A 24,097-nucleotide genomic window follows, 5' to 3' on the forward strand; every position below is an offset into this window, starting at 1 on the left:
CAGAATACAAAAAGAGCACGAAAGGGGGGGGGGGGGGGGGGGGAAGGAAAAGCAAATACACACTTGAGACAGTATAGGGATAAAGAGAACACTTCTCTCGGAAGTAATGAATGAACCAAAATAGAACTTAAGTATAGCAAGTATAAACTCAGTGTAAAAGTTTGTTTGTCAGCAAAAAGGAAATATTTTTGTTTACATGGAGAATTAACAGTCAAAATCTCCAGTTCTCCTCCTTCTTTTATGTACTCTTTTTACATGTGCAAGACATCCGTGATGTTTGAAATTATTAATGGAATTTATATTTCAAAATCTATGTATCAGGTGAAATTCTCATCCTAAACCACCATTTCTTCATGTCCAATAAAAGCACTGAAGCATCACGAGGAGTGCCTAGAAATCTTGCCTACATTTGGAGGAGTTTTTGCAGTGCAGGAAGGTTAGCTTCAAGTTTTTGCTTGAATGAAAAGGGGGTCTATTTTACAACTTCCCATTAAAAAAATATACTATTACATATGACTTCTACCCCTTTGAAGTAGTACTAAGTACTAATACCATGTCATGCTAAGGTATTGCTTACTTGTCTTCTAAGAAATGCTCAGATACGAAGAGGAATGAACACAGTAAAAGAACCTATATGAACTAGAATGGATCAGAGGACAAGCTAGGGATTGGGCTGGGAGGTGGCCACAGCCATTAATACGGAGTACCGCTGTGATTTTTGTTAAAGTTGCAGCCATTTTAGCACAAAAAGACATGAGATTTCCTCTGGGAATGCCTTCTGGATCAATTCAAGACCACAGCCCTCAAGCTTATGGAGCAGAAACACAGCTTAGAGAATCTGAGACACCCCTAATTTTGTGCAACAAACCCTTGCCAAGTTTCCTGTAGGGATACTGGTACAATCTTATTTATGTAAACACAATGCTAATGTAAAGGAAGTCAAGTGTGCTTCTTCATGATCGTCAATAAAATTTTAGTTACAGTAAAAGAGAAATCTTGACTAGACCTTGTTGTTACTCCACATGTTCCCACTTCAGAAAGTCCATTTTAAGTTTAGGATGCTTTGTTGGATTGGGGGCAACAAGCACTTGTAGTAAGCCTTAATATGATAAGTATTAGAAAAATCATCCCACAAAGTGTGTAAAAAAAAAAATTAAATTTGTAATCATATTTGTTTCTGATGTTTGTCTGAGCTTGCACTTAGACCCTTCAAACCTCATACACCCCCAGGGCACTACAGTACTAAGCTTTCACATGAAAGATGAGGATCCTCAGATCAACTTTCACCATATTTCTGAAACAGTCAGTCCCTCTTGTGCATGCAGACACCATCTACCCCATCACAGGCCGGGTTTTTTTGGAAATAACAAGCGTGACGCACCTTCTGCAGTGAAGTTCTGTGCAGAAATAGATTTGAAAGTCATCTGAGTTGTGCAGCACATATAGGAAACAGCACCGTTCTTCAAACTTCGAAATGCTGAAAGAACAGCCAAGCAGAACATGTTATTGGAAAGATGCATTTGGACTTCTACCAGCTATGTCAAACCATACAGATCAACCCATTTAATATGGGAAAGCACCAGATTAAACCCAAGCAGCCATAGTTTTTCCTTATTGTAAAATTACACTCTTGTATCCTCCAAAGTTCACATTCTGCTGTTTGCTATGATTCAGCTTGCCCCCTAGTCCACACATTGCCCAAGAAAGAGTACGAGCAAAGACGTTAATAGGATTATTTCCATTGCCTTGAGTCATTTTTGCCTTCAGTGCATTTAGGTAAGGCCCTTAATTTCCATTCCTGCAATCAGGATGAAACATCCTTTCAGGATCATATTAGAAAGCTGGACTTTGAACTCAAATCATGAGTTCTTCCCGCTTTAGAAATCAGCCACAGCTCAATCCTGAATACAAAAATTTCTGATTGGTTCCTTGTGAATTGGTCCATTGACAGTAAGTTGGAAAAACATTTTAAAATTAAGTCAGCATCAAAGAATGAGGTGAATGACTTTACCACCCTTGCCCACCCACGCCTTTCTTCAGTTTAGGTTTTATCTGCTATAGCAGGAGAACAAAGGTAATGAAAAAGTAGGTATGCCATTTTCTTATGGATGCATAGCTGTCTCAACAAAAGAGCAGAAGAGGTGCAAACTCTGGTACCGTTGCCAGTTTTCTACCCCAAGTAGGCTGCAGCTCTTGCAAAGGTATTCATTCACCAGAATTGTTTTATGTGCATGTCATTACTGTGCTCCTTATAGAAAATATCAAACGTTAGTTGAAATAGCTCTTTCTGTAACTTTGTCACATGTTGAGTGCCAGGTGTCAAGCTGATGCAGTATAATTGATTGTTACTATATGAGAAAAGGAAAAAAAAAAAAGATGGCTAGAGGTCTTACAAGGGAATATAATACAGTATTTGAGAAACCAAGACAAATTAAGTCTCCTTAGATTATTCTTAAGGACTGGACAAATCCACAGTCCTCGTGAAATCAATCTATTTTAGCTGGATCAACATAGCCATCATGTTTTTAATTAATTTATAGCAAAATAAAGCGGAACAGTATTCTATGTTGTGCCAAAGGATCGATGATTTGATTAACATAAGTTTTTCTTTAAATATCAGGAAATACTTGTAATTTTCAACCTTTAATAGCTGTCTAAGGTTGTCTGATCCTTGCTTCCTTTTATGATTCCTCTATTGTAGAGCCCTGTAACTTTTGATAAACAAATGGCTCTTTAGACAAGCTGGGGGGCCTGCCTTTCATAAAGCAACTTATGAGAAAAGCGAGCTTCATTAGAATAATATTTGTCTTTGAGTGTGGCGAGCCATTTATTTTTACATTAGGAAAAATTTGTAAGTGCCAACTAATGTACACATCTAGGAAGACAGTCACTGTCCCCAGTTTATAAACTAGCTTTTAATTCAAGTTTTTCAAGCATATAGGTAAATTCTCCAGATATGGAGTAACTGATATTAAGAGAATTACTTGTTCATTTCAACTTCCATGTGAGTTTAAACACTTTACTGATTAAAATGTCAGTTTAAACCTGTGTCGTGGTTTAACCTCAGTCAGCAACTCAGCACCACGCTGCCACTCACTCCCCCCACCCCCGGTGGGATGGGGGAGAGAATTGGAAGAGCACAAGTGAGAAAAACTCGTGGGTTGAGATAAAAACAGTTTAATAATTGAAATAAAATGATAATAATAATAATATGATGATAATAATAATACACAAAGCAAGTGATGCACAGTACAATTGCTCACCACCCGCCGACCGATGCCCAGCCAGTCCCCGAGCAGCGGCCCCCCCCGGCCAGCTTCCCCCAGTTTATGCACTGAGCATGACGTCACATGGTATGGAATGTCCCTTTGGCCAGTTTGGCTGTGCCCCCTCCCAGCTTCTTGTGCCCCTCCAGCCTTCTCAGTCGGTAGAGCATGGGAAACTAAAAAGTCCTTGGCTAGTGTAAGCATTACCTAGCAACAACTAAAACATCGGTGTGTTATCAACTTTGTTCCCATCCTAAATCCAAAACACAGCACAGTACCAGCTACTAGGAAGGAAATTAACTCTATCCCTGCCGAAACCAGGACAACCTGACATGCACAGGTGCCACTGACTAACACAGCAGTGAATAAAAGGGAAAGAATGTGGAGTGTACACAGAGGGCAGGCAAATTCATAAATATTTAAGGCCTTTAAGTGAGTGTTTACATTGCTTATATGTTGCTTTCTTCCCTGAAAAAAAGTTGTTAAAGTGAAAAAAGTAAGACTAAAAAATACCAAGTTATAAAAAGAGCTAGGATAATTTGCTCAGGAAATGCCTCATTCTGACAGTTCCCGAGCACACATAGTACCCACCGACTTCTAAGACAGCAGAATTGGGGCTGAATTTGGGAAACTCCAAAGACAAACAGGGAAGCACGATGCAGCGTGGCCTTGTGCCCAGCTCGTGTGCATCCAGAACTCCACTTAGTCAATGAGAAATACTGCAAATGCTGTAACTACTGCTTACTAATACTTCCAGATGAAGCAGCAGATAAAACAGTTGAGCATTGGCAGCAACCACAGAAAAGCAGCTCCGTGGAACCTTTGTCTGTTTTCTAGAAGTGTAGCAGTATAGACGCCTCCTACTGTCCTAATTAAGTAGTCTGATGAGATTCCAAGCTCCAAGAACTTGGGATGGAAGACAAACATCCTTGTTGTCAATTCTTAAGCTATGAAGAAAACTGGATGCAGATCTGAATCCAACTTTTTCACTGTTTCTAACACTACATTCATCAGCATGACCTCTGAGGCACTCTCCTACAGAAACACCACAAGTAGCAGTTATTTCATAATCCAGGGCTTGTCCCGAACACTGAGAAAAAGCCACCCTGTAGACTAGCAACTTCAGTCTGCTACTTTATTTTTTATTTTTAAATTAGAAAAATAAAGATAGTATCTTCTTGCTCATATGATGTCAGCTCTGCAGAACACTACGGACTTTTCTGGATAACCTAAGATGCAAAGCGCCTTGGGGTAGCAGCCATGTTCCAAAAGCTCTGATGAAACCTTTAAGTACTTTTAGTACTTAAAGTACTCTTAGTACTTAAAGGTAAAGCACTTAAAAGTAAAATAATTTTAAGTACTTTTTACTTTACCTTAACAGTACTTTTCGGCCTGATTCAATAATAAACATGTGTGTAAGAGGTCAAGAAGGCATATGACAATTTACATCAGCACACGAACTGCTAATCAATGAGTTTGTTAAGCTAAACCCAACTACTATGACTCCCTGCATACAGAGCGTGATTTAGCACTGTGCTGCTCAGAGAGCTCTATGTACTTTCCAAGTCCCTTTGCAATTCTTGAGAGCTGAACTCTATTATGCATGAAATAAGACATTGATTACACCAGCTGATACACAGCACACAGAAGTAGTGACCCCTCAGTGACTTCCTTGAAGTATTTACCAAAAACATTAGCCCTTTCAGTGCTAGATGTCTCTTCAGACCTGCCGTCTCCTTATGTAATGCAGTAAATATTTATGGAGGCCTTTGTTGAAAAAGCCTCCAAGATGTACAAAGACCTGCCTTGTACATTAAGGCTGCACCTCTAAAGCTGGCTTTCACTAGTCTAGAAAGGCTGAGAATCCTCATAAAGCTAGGAACTCCCCCTTCCTAGACTGCTTTAAGTCTAGGAGCTTCGAAGGAGCCAAAAATAGTCTGGATACAAAAATAGATTAGAAGCAGGCCTGGTTCTGAAGGCCGTCCCACCCCAAAGAATACCTGCCTTCATAAAACTAGGAAAAAACCTGAAAAACACTGACAAATTAAGTGATCAGAAACTTGCATATATTTGGAAGGGGAAAAAAAAAAAGAAAAAAAGAAAAGAGAAAAGGCTTATTCAGTTTTACACTTGCATAAGATAAAGATTTCCCCCTGCAGATCCTCATGGAGGCAGCCAGAGAGTTTTCTAAGAATTCACAGTGACTCTTGGCTCACTGTAAAGTCTTCCAAGTTGTTTTAGACATCTGTCCAGATGAACAGATTGGAAATTTAATTGACAAATTAAACGAAAATTGACAGTTTAAACAACAAATGCAGGAGGGTACACCAGAAATGGTACTGACCCCAGCATGGTTTAATAAGGGGGGGTGGGGAGTGTATTCAATATTTATGTACAATAAATAAATACTGGGTTTTTTTTCTTTTTTTAGAAGCACACAAAACCATACTGTAACCAAAACCCAAACCAGACTGAACTAAGCATATCATTTTTGCCTAAAATAAGCTGAATCCCACAGGACTGAATTTCTGCACCTATTGACAGTTTGTTTTCTTAAGTTACTTTTTGGAAGGGAAAAGAATCATCCATCTGTGCAAAAACATACTGCAGACATAGCAACAGCTTTGTGTGTATGGAACAGTTATTATTAGAACAGAGCAATGACTATTTTAAAGAAATGTAAGATTTCTGGACTACTTTTTTTTTTTTTTTTTTAAATTACACTAAAAGCAAACACCGAAGTGGAAAGTTGCAGGATGCCAAAGTATAGATAAATCCTAGGGAAAAAAATGAGACTAAGACGAAGAATTGATCCAAAGAGGTCACAGCAGTGATAGAACACTACCTTTCTTACTATCAGAAGATACAAATTGCAAGGCTGGACCCTGCCAAACAGGATTCACACTACATTCAACCTGGGCTAGCGGAGCAGACTCACTAGCTCAGATTCGGCTGTTCTCTACTGACAATATGGCACACAATCCAGACTAAACCCCCCTCCAGTAAAGAATTCTTCCTAGAAGAAGTCCCCCTAGTAGACAAAGCATTTTGCTGAAACCAACTAAAGAGATGGCAAAGTATCCTCCTTTGTCATTATCTCACAAGTGCCGTCCCAAAGAGGGAAGAGTACTGAAGAAAAGAAAGGTGGCCTCGAACGTATAACATCGTCCTCTTCTAATGCAGTCAAGCCAGTCTTGCACGTGCCATTCCTGATCCTGTGATTTATTAATCCATGTTAACCTACTCCACACGAATCTTTGGGAGGTTTGGGGTTGTTTTTTCTTTCTCTCGCTCCCCCCCCCTTCTTTTTTCTTTTTTTCCTCCTTCTTCTTTCTTTTTTTCCTCCTTCTTCTCCTATTGACTCCCTTTTCTGTGCTCTCAAACAATCTTCAAGTTTTTACTTTGTGGTCTAACCACCACTCTGCGTCGACGGAGTCCTCTCCTTACGGGCCTTCTCTGAAACAGTTTTGCTGCCGTACCCATAAACAGACACAGAAACAAAAAAAACCCCAAACGTACACACTCACACCACAACCCAACAACAGGTAAGCAATTGCGATACTGCAAGACACCCTGATCCTAGCAGTTTCTCATATCCTCCCGCTCTGCATCCACATGTTACTTCCTGGCTTACGTATTCTGTGCACCAAACAGCTTCTGGCTGTGACAGAACTCAGGTAAGATGACATGAAACATTGGCAGTTATTTTAATTCAATCTTAATTAGTATAATGTGACTACCAACTTTTAGAAAATACTAGTTTTTTTTATTTAACGGGCTATGTTTGCTAATTTTTACATAATGAACCCTGCAAGCAGTCATTTCTGCATCTGGAATAAAGACTCCCGGGGCTTCACTTAGAGCAGGGCACCTGTGAAAGTACCTGCAATACTCTACTCCAATTCTGTGTCCGTTACTCCACCGAGGTCCACAGCAGCAACTTAACACAATACTCGTTCAATTACTCTTTTCGTTTCAAAACGTGAAAGGGAAAAAACTTACCTTACTCCCCTGATAGAAGCAGCACTGAAGTTCCATTCGTGGATACCTTTCTGTAACACGCAGAAGAAAATAAATAAATAAAACATTCCTTTTTATGAATGAAGTGCCAGTAGGCATATCTTCTAGCCTGGAACTCAAGAGGTGGAAAGAGAAACACTTGAATTGTAACAGCCTATTACCTTTCAACAGTTATTCTTCAGGGCATGTTTTTTTTCACCCAAAACCAAAGGGACAGAAGCTCTAGATAGAAGGTTTGGGTTGTTTGTTTCTTCACTGTTTATTCTGCAAACACAACGTACTATTTTAGAAAGTATGCAAAAGAGCAGCTCAGAAGGGCTGCCGGTATAGCCTGGTCTGGGTGCTGAACTTGGGGTCACGTGCGACCCTCTGGAAAGCGGGGAGAAAAAGAATCCACCTCCGAGAATAACAAGAGCCTGCTCTGCATGCTCAATGCCCTAGCCTGTGCTAGACCAGGCAGAGCGCGCTACAAGCGGGAAGTCTGACGCTGGAAAGCAAAGTGGGAAATTCTTGGAAAGCAGAAGGAATTGCCCAGGGAAGGAGCAAATCTGAAGGCCAAATGTCCAAAGAAACAGAAAAGAGACTATTTCCCTAAGGATCCAGAAGAGAGCAGTAAGAATGCACCAAAACCCCTCAGAGCTGCCGGAGTAATAAACAAGGCTGGAAGAAAGACGACACCCTACGAAAACACAAAGGGCCAGGCCTCACTTATTTTCAGATCTTTAAAATTTACATCTGTCACATTCAGCAGAACTAAGTTCTCTCTGTAGCCAGTCATATTGCTCTACATTAATATTCTAATAAAAACTTTACTGTAGGAAACAGAAGCCTTTTGTATCTTCTCATGAAAACATTCTCCTTTCAGAAAAAGGTAGAACTATACCACCTCAAAGTCCTGGCAACCTTGGGGTCCCACCACAATGAGCAACCTATTTGAAGAAACTCTGCTTTCTAGAGCTGAACGTAATCTGGCATTTTAGTGACCTGAGCAATGAAAAGGCACAGAGACATTTCTTGCCAAGAGGTAATTTATAGCATAAGGGCATAGTGTCAAACACAAACATAACCAAATGTATTCCAAAAGATGACGTGAAAGCGCGTAGCTTACAAAATATTTCATGAATAGTGACATACAGAAGTCAGAACAGATACACTGCCAAAATAGTTGCACAATGTGCAGCAAAGGATAGAGGAAATTATTCTCGCAGCTGTAACAGCTTTCTTTAAGGCTTCCTACATCAATTTTGTCCTCTGCAATTCTTCCTTCCTGCTCAAATCACATTGAAGATTGTGATGCTAATATAAAATGCCTAACACAACATACCAAAAATACAAGCAAACATCTTTCTTGAAGTACAAGCTTCACACTATTATAATTGTAAAGTACAAAGCAGTAACTCCAATATCTCTTCAATGCTAAATGAGGGGAAGGGTTTCTCCAGTTGGGTACAAGGACAGGAGAATAGTCTGATATTAAGAAAAGGTGGGATTGCATCTTGAAGTGGAGGTACCAACAGATGCTAGTGTGAAGTGTCTGTGAAACTACTATTCGAGTTGCCTGGTTCTCTTGCACGAAGGGAGATCACCAACTCAATCTCTCTGCTAATAAGGAGGGTGTGTCTGCACTGTCTTTTACTCCTCCCTCCATATAGAAACTCTACCACTTTCCAATTTTCGGTGCTTGGAAACTCTCTTTGGAGCTCAGCTATTGGTACTTGTCCAAGTCCCACTATTGGGAATAATCTAAAATCTAAATAAGTTAAAATATATGTCCTGACAGGCAGAAATGCTCAAGAAACATTACAAGCATAAGTATTGTGGGTTTTACCTGTCATCTACATGCAACTAATCTCTCACAGATTCATACATCTTTCATTTACCACACGATATTCTCAGGCAATGAAATAATATAAAAGTTATGTCCCTCATGATCTTGCCAAGTTTTGAATACATTGGAGTAAACATATCAGGCACGTTATCCAAATTCAGCGTCTGTTCTTTGGTTAGGCAAAAAACCACCAACCACCCAAAACAAAACTCAAAATGGATTCAGAAGCCAACGCGAAACAGAGACAGGCTGTTCCATTTCAAACTTGCAACAGTACTGCTGCATTCCTCTAACCCCACACGGAAAGGGCTGCTAAAATTAGGGAACTGCAAGGCAAAGGTAACGTGCGTTCTACAAAATATAACGCTATCTGATTTTTATAGGCATTTGTTTGTGTTAAACTTGGTATTATTAAAGGCATAAATATTAAGATATGCTGCTAAAAAAGCCATGGAAAAGGAAGAGGCCACATTATTTATCCTGGTATTGACTGTCATTTGCTGATTTATTACAAAATTGCTGGCTGCAGGCTCCACTGAGTCCCGGTTTGGATTTGAAATGGAAATTCAGTTTCTTTGTGCATGAAAGGAAGTTCATACACTTCATAACTCACAATTCTTATCCTTCGAGCACTGACTGAATTTTGGAAAAATAAGTAAAACCATTAATTTATGAGCCAAAATGAACTGAAATCTAAAGCGTGAGCTGGTAAAGCTCTGACAGACCTACGGCAGGCAGATTGAAATTGCATAGTTGAAGCAGTTTCCAAACCCAGCTGTCTAACCTGCCCTTGCAGTAGGGATAGGTGGTCTTTGCTTGTTAATCGGCCCCTAAAATGCCTGTTTGCACCCTAGTAAGGACCAAAGTAAGAGTCTTCCTCTTCGCAGTGGGCTGACAGATAATATATCAATTTCCTTCACAAAATCTCTTATCAAAGACAAATATTATACTGGTTATATTCAACCGAAAAGGAAGCTGGCGTCTCCAAATTTGTCTAGTCCCTTTTCTCCCTGTAAGGTCACTGATGGATTCTAAGGACTTTGACAAACTTGCAAAAACAGACTGTGATTGTGCAGCTGAAGAGGTAACTACCAAATTGCCCATTGCATTCTTTTGATGGGTATTATGGCTCTCAGGGCAAGGATGCCTGTGCTGAGGATCAATCAGATCCCGGGCGACTGAATAAGCTCACCACAGTAAGGATTCTGGCCAGAGCAAAAGTACTAGGGAGTGCATTTAAAACTGACCTTGTCTAATGCTACTGATTAACACTAGGGCAGCAAAAATAGGAAAACACTAACCGCAGAAAATACAGAGATACACTCCCCAAATCAGGAAGGAGGGGGAAAAGAAAAAAAAGAAAAAAGTATAACATAATGTAAAGAAACTTTAAAAATGGAACAACATAATTACAGTAACGGAAAACACTACAAAGCAAATGTTACAAACTCTGCAAAGCCAAAATAGCTATCCACTGAACACCGAACAGGTACAGACTAATACATCCAAATCCTTCTCCCAGTCACAGGACAACTGGGCAGTCAAGTGACAGAGCTATGAAAAAGGCCGTTGATGAAAGTATAAAGCAAAATATCCCAGTAGCTAGAAGATACATGAATGCACCATGAAATGCCATTTGTGGAATGAGTGCACATGCTCAAGTAAGGTTAACTCAAACTGGAACATAAAAAGTCATGGCAATGAGATGCCATGTAGGGTCAGTACACCAAGCCTACTTGTTTTGCTAAAAACAAAACAAAACAAAACCAAACAAACCAAAACCCCACCAAAAAAGCCCACTAAGAGATATCAGGATTCTTCTTAAAAATACTGTAAGGTAAACATCAGAGAGAGAAAGGAACCACTTAACATAAACACTGTGTTAGCAAAATAAATAAGTATGAAATGGCAACAAATTCAGACTAGAAGCCTTAAAGTAACGCTCTTCTCCTTCACCAGCAGTATTCCAATCTAGGCTCTTCTAGAGGTGCAGTGGCATGCTCAAACCACTTTCCAGCACAAATGGTCATCTGTGAAACCTACATTAGTATTCAGACGGAGCGTGATCACTTTATGCGAAACATTATATGTCAAGAGTGTCTGCAACAGAGGTGGACAGGACTCAATAGTCCAGAAAAATTCCTTATAGTCCTATGTTCCTTCTTATACTATAGATAAGCCACTTAATAGAATGGAAAGCATTGTTTGGAGGTGAACTACATACACACAAAAAAAGCCTACAAAAAACCAAACAAACAAAAAAATGCATGTACAAGTAGTTTCTAAATAGACTTAAGTTCTGAATACAGAAATACTTTCCGAACAGATATTTTACAATAGCAAGGTTTACTTTGCAGTACTGACAAATCGTTATTTACTGTGTGTTAAATTTTGGTTTTGTCCAAGAATTGCATAAATTTGTTTTTTATATTATTCTCAGAGGCTGAGCCTACTTGGAGAAACATCAGTCAGATTAAACCACAAATAAACAGAAATTCATTGGTCTAGGCAAACATTTCAGGCTGTACTCTGAATATGCTGTTTCAGCCACTGTCCATTTACATTTACTCGTGAACTCCCAACAGAAATTCTAAGCAGTAGGGCCTCACATATTCTGCATGCAAAAATGTTTCTCCTTTAACAGGCTACAAGTACGAAAGCTGAAGGATGAATTACCTGAAAAATAGGTCTTCACTGTCCTATCCTGCAGGCAAACAAAATGCTGCCACAGAAGAATGAACAGCGCTAGTTCTTACAAATTGCACCATCTCCAGTGTTGTGCCTCCAGCTGACTCAGCCTCCATTCACTCTTCATGTACTCCCCGCATGTTTCCGTGCTCCCGTCCTTCTCTGAGGTTCTACGATGTCCTTCCTGTCTTCACTCTGACCAACATTTTGCTTCCTAAGCATCCCAGAATGCAATAACCATTCTAGGTTTTCCTCTCCCCTTGCATCTCCAGATTTTCTAAGCTCTTTCCAAATACGTCTGGCTATCTCACACCTTGACATAAGGACTTCCCAGCTTTTTCAATTTCTAGACCTCTGAGCATATCTATCCTTCTGCCAAATACTTCTTCGGCTTTTGATTGATTCCGCTCCTATTTTAAGACACCAGTCTCTATTACTTTCATATTAAAGGAGTATTTACCACAGCTGACAAGCAATACTGCAAGTACAGGAAGAAGACAGTTCTGCTTGTGTAAATAATTTTATGCTACATTGTTTGTTTGATGACAGTATATTGTAAATTACTTATGAAATCTTAAGCAACAGACTTGTGCATTATACACTGGTTTAAAACAACCTGAAAGAAGATGCAAGTTATTTTAAAAAATGATGGAGACAAAAGATCCATTAAACAACAGGACAAACTTAAAGAAAAAATTAAGAATGCCATATTAAAAAAAATAAATTAAAAAATGCATGGCAACATATGTCCACAGCATCTTCCAGTGTTACTAAAACACTTTTCTCCTTTGCAGAATCCATCGTTAGATGCAACTGTTTACATGTTATATGCCTTATGTACCATGCATACTTTCAAATTGTGAAAAAAGTTACAACCACAGACAACACCATGGTATACCTTGTCGTCAGGTAGCACATGCCAGATAGATACAGTCTTCTCCTCGGCTTCACTGTTGATGGAGAGATATGAGGGCTGATAGATTTTTGTTGGTTCTAATATTAAAACCTTGTAGAAAAAATAATTTTTAAGAATTAGTACAAAACACGTAGAACTTTAAAAAGTATTAAAATCTGTTAAAACTATTTCTGTCACCGTACCATAACAGGAAAAACAGGGGAAACAGAATGAAAGGTAAAATTTTAGGTACTGGGCTAGTTTAGTATGGCTGACAGTAACTTAAGATTAAAAAATTAAAAAAAGCCAATTTTAATTTAGTTTTTTATGTAAGGCTATTATGTGTCAATTGGTAGCACATATCAGCTTCCAAATGACTTCTCTGACAACTATCAGAGTTTGAAATCTTTCTGTCACAATTCATTCTCTTGCAATGCCATTCAAGAACATCCATCTCCCACGTGGACAGGATTCATGGTATACCTTTGGCATCTTTTCACACAAGCGCATTTGGGTAAATCAGAAAAATACATCAGAGCTAGACTGAACTGCTTTTGATTTAGACTATTGTGAACTGTAGCCACCAGATCAAATTATTTTCTCAAAAGCAACAAGCACCACTGCAAGAGGCTGACAGCTAAAGATTATAGAAAGTTTCCTGGAATAAGTGAAACAAAAACTAGAACCATCATGTAAAAGAGATGGGATGCAATGCAGCGAGATTTAGTCTAACAGAACCACTCAGTAAATGAAGCCAGACACTCTGCCACTTTAATAGTGTTCTGCCAGAATTACTTCCAGATCTTTAAAGCTTCCAGCATGCTTTAAAAGGAGAAAGCCAACAAAGTTTGGCTATTTGAAGAAGTGTGGTTTCTCATTAGAACTATTTATTTATTTTAGATTTTCAGTGGTTAAAATCTGATGTCTAAAACACCAAATCAATATTGCCTGTGTTGAAGGTATTCTCATTCTTCAGAACGTAAATATTGTTATTAATTCAAGAAAAAGATACTCTCTTCCACTGCAGCAGGCACAGGAAGATTTCTAGCTCTTAGTGTTTAGCTGAAAGACATTTATAAAAAAGTTAAAGATGGTTAACAAATTATAATCTCCTTCCTTTCTTCTGCCCTTCTCTCTCCCATAAAAGCTCCAATCTAACATCATCTTCAAAATATCCAAGATACAGGATTTCTCATTTGAAAATTTTTGGAGTTCAAAGAATTGCTTTAGGAAGTAATGATTGACTGGGGCAATTTGGTCTACATCCATTTAAAAAAAAAATAAATACATAAACACCTAAGCAGAAAGTCTTGGAAAGAGCCATGGCTTAGAGTCAAATCTAAGCCATGCCCCCTCCTACAGAATCAATGAGGACAGAGATACACTGGCAGAAGAGCAAGGCCAAATTTTGAAAAGTATCTAGGCATTTAACTCCGTAAGCGATGACCAGTGGGATTTCAAATGTGTCGCTTGGCATCTCCAGACACATATAATTTCTGAAGTCTGGTTTAGATCATTTCACAAACTGGGGTCTTTAGCCTATAGCAAGTCACCCACAAGCTGGCTCATTTCTTCCTCTAAAGGCCGAGAAGAGGTTGATGACACTGATGCTACCAGATAAGAAAGTAACTGACAGCTAAGCTAGTACCGATGAACAGTGAATTCCTTAAGTGCAAGCTCTGAGAACAATTCACAATAAGGAAATCTGCAAAAAACTTCTTTTAGAATAAATTATTTGCAAGAATCTGGGAGAAGGGAGGGAAAAGCAAGTTACTGTGTTTCATTTTGTTGACTTGTTGAACGGTGTGATTTTCCTTCTGAATGGGCACAAATAGAATTTTTGTATTATGAGAGATCATAATATTAATAAAAATCCAAACCATTTGACTTGGACAGTTTTAGAAGTCAGAGTCTATTTTAAGTATCTAATTGCTCCGTTTCATCATCAAAAATCTAAAAAGAACGCGGCCTTGTCTTTTACAAAAAACAGAGGATTCAAAATATATTTTGCTTCCCTGCAAAACTTTACGGCCCATTCTCCTCGGAGAAGGAGAACCAGACTCCCTAGAGAGTCTCATGTTGCCTTCACTTCGCTGCCTCAAGCTGTTTGCTGTTCAACACTAGAGTCTTCCTTATGGTTTATTATCCCATCTACACACAGAAGCCAAAAGAACTGTACAAAACAACCAGTATGCACTTCAAGTATCTGGGAGGCAATAGCAACTGCTATTTCAAACAAAAAGCTGTATTTGCTCACGGCTAGCTAAAATAAAGCCAAGACATTATTTCCCTTACATATACAGTTAATATGTCCAGGGAACAAAGATCTTTTTACAGTATACTTTCAGGACGTTGTACAACACCAGGATGTCTAATAAAAATTTTCAGCAAAATGTTTGTGGAAGAAATCAGAAAAGTATATCTATACTTATAGTGCAACATTGTTGAAATACATTGCCTAGTAGCTGGAACAATAGATTTCTGACTGCTTGGGCTGATTTTTAACCTCTAACAGAGCACAGGCTTGATTGGCAGTAGGGTGTGCAAAGCCTGCTGAGCTAGAAAGAGACTGAAATTAAGTATCTTTTCTTCAAAACATAATGTAGTTGATATAGTATCACCTGGAAAACACTGCAAAGGTTTGCTTTAGAAGTATACCCATTAGTAGCAAGCACTAAATAGCAAAGTTCTATCTTGACTTTTTTCCTCATTACTTTCATATGGAACACACTGTAGCCACGTGCAATCAATTAAAACCAATCTAATATGCAGGCCAAATACATTTCTTCTGGACAAGCAGTTTATTGTCTGGCAACCTGAAAACAAGCAGTGTTTTGTGTCCATTTCCTTCATGTCACAACTTACTAAAAAAAAAAAAAAACAACAAAAAACCACCCACCAAAAAAACCCCCACAACAAAACAACCACTTACTGGAAATCGAACTACAGTCACATCTGTCTTTGTGGCTTCAACAAGGAAGTCCATCCAGAAGTCCACAAGTTCCTGTTTGGCCGTATGTTGTTCTGGAGTCAGTTTCTTAAAATGCTGATATATCAAAACAGTCTCTACAATAGACTTCAGGTACCTGTGATCATCCAAGCATACACAGATAGTAAATTTAATACAGTTTGTAAATACTAATGTGTCTGCCTTTAATCACAGCTGAAGCATTCACCATTGCAACAGCAAGGCAGCCAGTAAGATTTTGGTTCTCTAGGACTGCTTTTAATAATAGCAACTCCCCATTTAGAACTGAAAACGTAGCTGCTACATTAGTAATCTGAAATACAAATGAGTTCTGGGACGCTCCTTCCTGCATTTATTCCTGATGCCATATACTGTCTCTCATCTTAAACCACGAAAGCTTCATGAAATAGCTAAATCCTCTACCTATGGACCAAACTGAGCCTATGTCAAACTTGTTTCAGTAGTGATCAAACTCAAATAAAAACTCAGCGGAAAAGTCCACTAGTTTAACTTTCTACACTGTTCTGTCTTCTGTATTGAATCTGCATTGGCAGCTGTTTAACACCGATTTCTAAAACATGACACTTCTGGAATTGATTATCCTACGAAGATGACAACAGTTACGCTAAGCAGCCTCTTGGCATTGCTAGGGAAGGACAACAGCAGTGCTGAATGTCTCCCCTAAATGCAGATCATCCTTCTCTCTGCTGTTCTACTTTCTGGGGCTGGTTTATGGGGCTCCTCATAACATTGCTTTCTCTTGGCATTTTTGAAAAAAGTTGTAAAAATAATCTTATGCAATTTTTATGAATACTACTGCAATCAGATACGCATGCCTAAAGAGGATTTATCACAGCTACCACCTTATCACAATTAGACTATTCATGGTAATTTTGTTTTCAGGCTTATGACAAGAAGGTATAACATAAACTCAGAGTGTCTTTTGGGAACAGTTCCATAGCTGTGCGTTTTCCAATCATCCTTCTTAGGCCATGGGGATATCTGGCTTAAGGCACCATATCTACTCCCCTTTGCACCAAGTGGGTTCTGCTGAACAGCAGGCAATGGACTGGGAAGGAATTGCTCACAGGAGAAATCCTTCCTGAAGCACAAATGAGTGTGCTGTACTTTCAGAGTTTGATCCACAGACTTAAACCCCAAAGGCACTGGTACATAAAATCCTGACAACCACACATTCATAAACTCCAGAAAACTCTACCAGGAGACTTCCAGAGAGCGCTATCCAGCTTCTCAGCAAAACATGCACATAGTAAAAATGGAAAACTTGCAGATAAATACACTATAAACAGCATTTATGAAATATTTGGTCAGAAAATTAGAGCTCTCAATTTTGACAGTTTCCTATGTTATGTTGATATAGAAGTTTAGCATTTCCATATTTTAGCACGCATACATACATTCCCCTCTGATCAGCTTTCAGAGACAGACTTTCTAGCCTTTATAAAAAGACAAAAATACATAGGCTGCGACTTATACTCTTTCAGTTGGCAAAGTGACAACTTTTTTAGTCAGAAGGGAGTTTTGGTTCTCCCCAGCTAACGGGATCCCAGCCCTTGATGAGGAGGTGACTGGTCCTTACTTGCTGCCTACATCCAAAGCAGAACAGGTGCCAGGAGCCTGCTGTCAGAGCACACAACTCTTGGCCTTCGCGTAACAGATGTCTGCAGGGTTGTCTTTAACCCTAGATTTATAACCTTTCTGTTAATTGGACTTTAATCTGCGTTCTTCTCAATCATAATGAGATGCAACTTGTACCATACAGCTCATTCATGTTCAAGTTCCTAGAACAGCTGGTATGTGCAATAACCATCACAGCATTCCAAGGCATATCCATGCCTCTCTAGCCAAGCTGACTGCATTCCCAAAAATTTTCAGGCAGTTATGACTAAACTCACATGCCACTACCACTTCTCTTCAGCAATGTAACTGCTGAAGTATGGTGCCTACAAGCAACTCCTCCTTTCCTTCTTGCCCTCAGAAGAGCCTGCAGCCAATGGTGAATCTGCCCTTCTCAGACATCAAATTAAAGACTCGTATCAAATCTACCCCTGAATAAGACCAAAAGGGGAAGAGAGTCCCTTGTCTGGGTAAAAGTGCAGTGAAACAACACACAGACAGCAAAATCTGTTAAAAAAACAAAACCAATCTCCTGTCAGCTAAATACGATGCTGAATTGGAAAGGTGAAGGAGTCCAATGTTTTACTACATAGCAATGTATGTGATCTCATTTATCACCTTACCATGCTGGTGCCTTTAGCTTAAACAGCTTTTCTGAAGCCTGGATCACTCTTATATGGTCATTAGCCAACATACTGGCCCCCAGGAAAGATCCCACTTCCCAATAGCTCTGCAGTTTCTCCAAGCTCCCCTTTTTACCAAGCAGGCTGCTGATCTTTACTCCTGTAGTAAAAAGAATAATAGGTCACAGGAACATATTAATGCAGTTTTAAAATAACCACTTCCCTGATTGGAATCAATCAATTAATTGCTTAAATTACTGTAGCCTCTCCATTTTAATGAAGTAAGATGGAAATCATACTTACCAGTTAATGTTACATGCCTTCCAAACACCCTAAGTGGTAGCAGATTTTTTTTTTCCCCTCCCCCTCTTCCTAAAGGCTTCTCAAGAAAGGAACTTTAAGACATCGCTGTCAGGACAAGGCCACAGTCGGATTACCTATGTTCTTGCATGGACCTCATCTGTAAAGGTAAATTGGGGCCTTAGGCTACACAACATAGCTGTAAAAACTTAACAGATGCTGAATAAGGCACCTATTATGTTTTTTTCTGCTTTGTTTTTTTGACTTACAAGCCCCAAGCCCCAAACTTACCTTTATAGACAAGGTCCCATGCAGAAGGAACAGATGATCCACTGGGCTTCTTCCAGCAGTGATGTTCTTTTAATTGCCGCAAGTCCTACCCCAATGAAAGACATCTATTAATATTCATAAGTCCCTCAGCAACTCAAGACTATGGAGAGCCTCAGGTTTTATTTTGAATTGCTAAGTTTTCCGAGAACTACATATTTCCCTGTGGCATTCAGGATGATTTTTAGTTCATATTAGCTGCTACGTATTTATAGCTAACATGAGATACGCTACACCGTCCCCTGCAAATAAAACAATTTGCGGCTTACAAGACAAGCCTCTTCACCACCATAGTCTTTTATTCACTTTTCCCACACTGCCCCACTATGACAGTTTCCCTCCCACATCACCTTCCGTTGTCCTTGATATTAAGTCTGAGTATTCACAAGAAATTTCAATGCAACTGTTGATCTTTATTTTTTCCTTAACCTTCCTTAAGTAGCTAGCAGACTAAACTTCATGCTGGAAGCAGCAATAAATCTAACCAAAATGGATATCATTACATCAGCTACATTTCAGCCTACAAAATTTATCTTGTTTTCGCATGTTGTTCACATTATTATGTTATCAACATCAGACAATAAGTGTTTTTAAAATGTGAAATTGTATCCAAGTGGTCTATAGCCTATTTCACGTCTGTATTTCACACTTTGTGCTCTCTTGCTAACAAGAAATGTCATCCTTGAGTAACATACAGAACAAAATAATACTTAAATCATATAAAACCATTATTTGTTAGCTTCTTGGGAAAGAAGTTTGTTTAGTTATTCCTGAAGAGGAGAAAACACAGTAGATTTTACAAAATATCTCAGATCTACCTGAGACATGATGCAGTGTACATCAACTCCACAACGTACAGCAGTGTGTATCAGCTCTGCAAGGCTTTAAGCCAGGGTGCTATATACATGCACACTGTCAAGAGACCGCTTGAGGATGTACACCTACACTTGTCAGTGTAGGACAGGAAGGGGGAATTTGTGTTAAATGTGTTCAACTTCAGTTGGGTTCTAGAAACCAAAGCCTACACGCTATCCACACAACACAGTAAACAGAAAAAATTAATCTCCCCCAGGACCCTAGACTAACACTACTCAGCAATATCCTCAAAGGCTGAAGGGCTCTGCTAGAATGTCTAAAACATTTGCATGCACATGACAGCAACGTACAAGAGCAGATAGACACACATTAACTTCCACAGGCTTTGAATGTGACCTCATCACGAGGGAAGTAAGGAATTGGTATCACAGGGATACATGAATCGTTTCAGATGGGTATACCTTTGCTGGGAGGAAGGGGAAAGGGAGCAGTTTAGCTGTGCAGAGGGCCTTTGCTGAGTACTGGGCAAGGGCGCTCACAGTTGCGGTGACCACTGACAAGCTATCACAAGCTATTTGTCACAGCAAGCAGCAGCACTGGTCTCCAGTTCACAGGCTTACATACTCTGCCATGCTTCGCTGCACCTGCAGGAACCCACCCATCACAACCCTCCAGCGCTCCAGACATGAGAACAGAGCCAAAGCAAGGTACAAACCGAGTGTGTGGTTTTGATGAAAAGTGCAGCTCACATGGGGAGGGATTAGGATTACCGGCACGGCAGGGAGAAGTGCTTGTTAGGAGGGTAAGACTGGTGATAGCAAGGATTTTGAGTCCCAGCTCACGGAATAAGGGAGAGCTATAGGAAGATGGTGGGAGAAAGGATGGATGCGTAGCAGAAATGATATCTGAGGACACCAAGTTTGGGAATCATTATTGTTATGTAGTCTGGACGAACTGGAAGTTTTATCCAGGTATTCTGTGAAGTGGATCCTATTACCTTAGAGAAAACAACATCAGTCTCTCATCAAATTCTTCTGTGAAAGATGAGGTACTCAGTGCTAAAACTCACTCTAGTTTGCTGAGTGAGTTTTCCTCTAAAAGCTCATCTTACAAACTTACTTATCCCTGAAAGGCAAGTTGGAAAAGACATGAGCAATAGGTTCAAAAGACTGTAACTCTAATTCATAGAGATGGGTTTGGTCTTGGGGGGGGGAGGGGGGGGACACGACACACGACGACAAAACCTTTCTATGCAAACATGCAAAGTGAACACCTTCATGAATTCCACTCTGAGTTTGTGGTCTCCTTGTATTTCTCTTCCCTAGTTTATTTTGATTTCACCATCTTTAAAAGTTTTTTGAGAGTATAAGAAAATCCAGGCAATGTCAAGACATCCTCTCCTTCCATCATAAACTTGGCATTCACAGGGGGGGAGGAAAAAAAAAAAGCAGCAGCTGAACTCCAGTATATTTTATAAAAAATACTTTGCCTTAAAAATAAATAAAATAGAGGAACCATTAATGCCAGAAAAGCCATTGTTTCTATAATTCCAAGAATATACCCACAGCTTGTGAAGAAAATAAGACACAGTCAGTAGATATTACCAGTTACATACTACTATGAAGGCTTTATAAATAAACTGCTTTCCTTGCTCAAATATTGACAGAACAATTCGTATTACAAGATCCTGTGTGTGTCAAAGTTGCGCAGCCTGCAGAGATCATTACTGTCAGTGCAAAGCACTGCATTTCCATTTTGGTCTCAAAGTTCTCCAATTTTGTACGGTTAAGAAAGCAATACTATTTAGAAAATAATGCTATTTAGAAAATGGAGGATTTTCATTAATGCTTCACATGATCATTTAGTTGCGAACTATTATCTGACAAGTAGAGGTAGGAACTTTCAGAAGGCAAGTTTTCTGATCTGATTAAGGTTGGTAAAAATTCTCTTGGATACTGGACTTATTCTTAGTTTTACCAGAATTATTACATTATTGCCAATGTAATGAGATATGCATCTTCTAATTACAGCCTCATGCACCCTCTGAAGCGCTGTTAGGGACCATATCCTTCCTTAGTCTTTCCCAAGCTACCAATATCATTTCCATATAACCTGGACTGAACTTCAACCAGCTTGCTCTGGTCTCTCTCCTCATCTCCCACCAGAAGACAGACTTCATCTAATTTCTGTGTGCTATAGATAATGCTGCGGGTGGACACCAAACTGAAAGTACTGCCAGGCAAATCTAACCACTGCTAATGAATGGTCTTGTACATACAGATCTCAACAAGAGGTGACAACAAAAGAATGACACACATATAAGAGATTCTCAGGACAGGGAAAAAAATAAATCAAAACATTTTTCTAACCTTTGTGGTTTTGCTTATTTTTGTTTAAAACATTAACCTTAGGCCAAGACAAAGAAAATACTGAATTATCCTCAGAATCTAGTACAACTCAAGCCAGCTGACAAACCTCATTTTACAAAGACAAATGTAAGGTCTTGCACCTGGGAAAACATAATCCAGGAGTGCAGCACAGGCTGGATCTACCCGGCTGGGGAGCAGCTCTGTGGAAAGCGACCTCGGGGTCCTGGTAGACAACAAGCTCAATATGAGTGAACAGTGTGCTGCTGTGGCAAAGAAAGCCAACAGCAGGCTGGGTTGCATCAACAAGGGCATCACCAGCAGAGACACAGAAGTCATTATCCCACTCTACTCAGTGCTTGTCAAGCCACACCTGGAATACTGTGTTCAGTTTTGGTCCCCGCTATGCAAGAAAGATGCGGACAGGCTGGAGAGGGTCCAGAGAAGGGCCACAAAGATCATCAAAGGACTGGGAAGCCTGCCGTATGAAGAAAGGCTGAGAGAACTGGGTTTGTTCAGCCTTGAGAAAAAAAGGCTTAGGGGAGACCTTACCATCATGTTCCAGTATTTAAAGGGTGGCTACAAAGAAGATGGAGACTCCCTTTTTACAAGGAGTCACATGGAAAAGATGAGGGGTAATGGGTGCAAGTTACTCCTGGGGAGATTCCGATTAGTCACTAGAGGAAAATTTTTCACAATGAGAACAGTCAGCCATTGGAATAATCTCCCCAGGGAAGTGGTGGATTCCCCAACATTGGACACTTTTAAGATTCGGCTGGACAGGGTGTTGGGCCATCTTCTCTAGACCATACTTTTGCCATGAAAGTTTGGACCGGGTGATCCTTGAGGTCCCTCTTCCAACCTGGTATGCTATGATTCTATGAACAGTGACCACAGTCTTATCAGCAAGAGATCAATGACCACATAGGGTCTATATTATATATGTATTTGAAAACTTGTTTGAAAATAGCTAAGTCATTCTGAGGCTTAAAGTATTTTGACAATATTTCCCGTAACAGAATAAGAAAGATTGACAGTAGTAGATAACAGGAGGGGCTGCTATATCAAGGGTTTTCAGCAGACACCAAGTACATGTTTATATAAAGAGAGGCACACCAACCGCTCAAAAAAACCCAACCAACCTTCCACCAAATAGCTACTGGATATTTCTCCACTAAATCACTCATCAGCCGTGGACGGAACCTTAAGTAATAAGGAACGTTAATTTCTGTAACATTCTCCATACAAACAATAGGGAAAACAACACTAGACAGACTCACGAGAAGATGATACCAAACATCTGATCCCTACAAATAACACCCAGATTTCATCCGTACAATTAATTTGTCCAAATCTAGTTGGCTGTAGCCTGTGAGCAATTCAGAAGTTTCTTTGAAATGGAAGGATTCAAATTAAACTACACAATAAATATAGCCCAGCTTCGCTAAACTATCTGATTTAAAATTAGGCCAGCTGAGTGAATATTTGCAAATGCTATGTAGAAAGTAAAACATATATTTTTACCTCCTACACTGGCACAAGAATTCAAATTTCAGTGTAGGAGATAAAAGTATTCTATCCGACCCAAAAAGCAAAATCTCACCCACTCACGGAAGGGCAAATGCAGTAGTTGGGGCAACTCTTCTGCAGCCTACCACATCCAAATGAACACCTTCATTCATACCAGAGAATTTCAATTTCACTTCCATTATCTATGTGAAAGTAACCATCTCACTCTGACCTTCACACTCAAAAAACTTCTCTATCTAGAAAATAACTTCCAGACATACAGTGCACACCTAACTTCTAAACTAAAGCAGTGGCTCATTACAGATGCATTCAGTGGAGTGAAAAACATTGTTTCTTTCTCACTTGACAGCCTCCTCAGGAGACAGAAGGATAAAAAAAAAGACTTTACAATAAGTCAAGAATTATACAGATTCATGGAGAAGAATGCCAGCTGCAAAGGATATAGAGAGATATATATATATATATTTTACAACCCCCACCACCATCTCCCATACCTTCCCTGAAAGTATTACTGACTAATCTTGGCTTTGCACTCTCCTCAAATCCAGCAAAATCACAAAACGGACACCTTAATTCTTCCTTCTTAAGCAAAAATTTTTTTACAGCAAGGGTGGTGAGACATTGGACCAGGTTGCCCAGGGAAGTTGTGAAGTGTTGGAAGTTGCCCATTGTTGGAAGTGTTCAGGATCAGGTTGAGCAACCTGATCCTAGTGAAAGATGTCACTGCCCATGGCAGGGGGATTGGACTAGATGGTCTTTAAAAGGTCCCTTCCAACCCGAACAACTCTTGATTCTATGATTCTATGAATACAGACATTCTGGAAACCTCACA

General features: G+C 39.5%; 1 protein-coding gene across 1 annotated transcript in view; it reads right to left on the bottom strand.

Moving 5' to 3' along the window:
• MAP3K5 (mitogen-activated protein kinase kinase kinase 5) overlaps positions 1-24,097 on the bottom strand; it is a 76,490-nt gene that overhangs the window by 28,669 nt on the left and 23,724 nt on the right. The window contains 5 exon segments of the mRNA XM_009319141.1: positions 1,282-1,477; positions 7,269-7,318; positions 12,701-12,808; positions 15,630-15,783; positions 17,927-18,086. Of these exon segments, the coding sequence (XP_009317416.1) occupies positions 1,282-1,477; positions 7,269-7,318; positions 12,701-12,808; positions 15,630-15,783; positions 17,927-18,086 (668 nt within the window).

Source organism: Pygoscelis adeliae, unplaced genomic scaffold (assembly GCF_000699105.1).
Source record: "Pygoscelis adeliae isolate BGI_AS28 unplaced genomic scaffold, ASM69910v1 Scaffold172, whole genome shotgun sequence".
NCBI lineage: Eukaryota > Metazoa > Chordata > Aves > Sphenisciformes > Spheniscidae > Pygoscelis > Pygoscelis adeliae.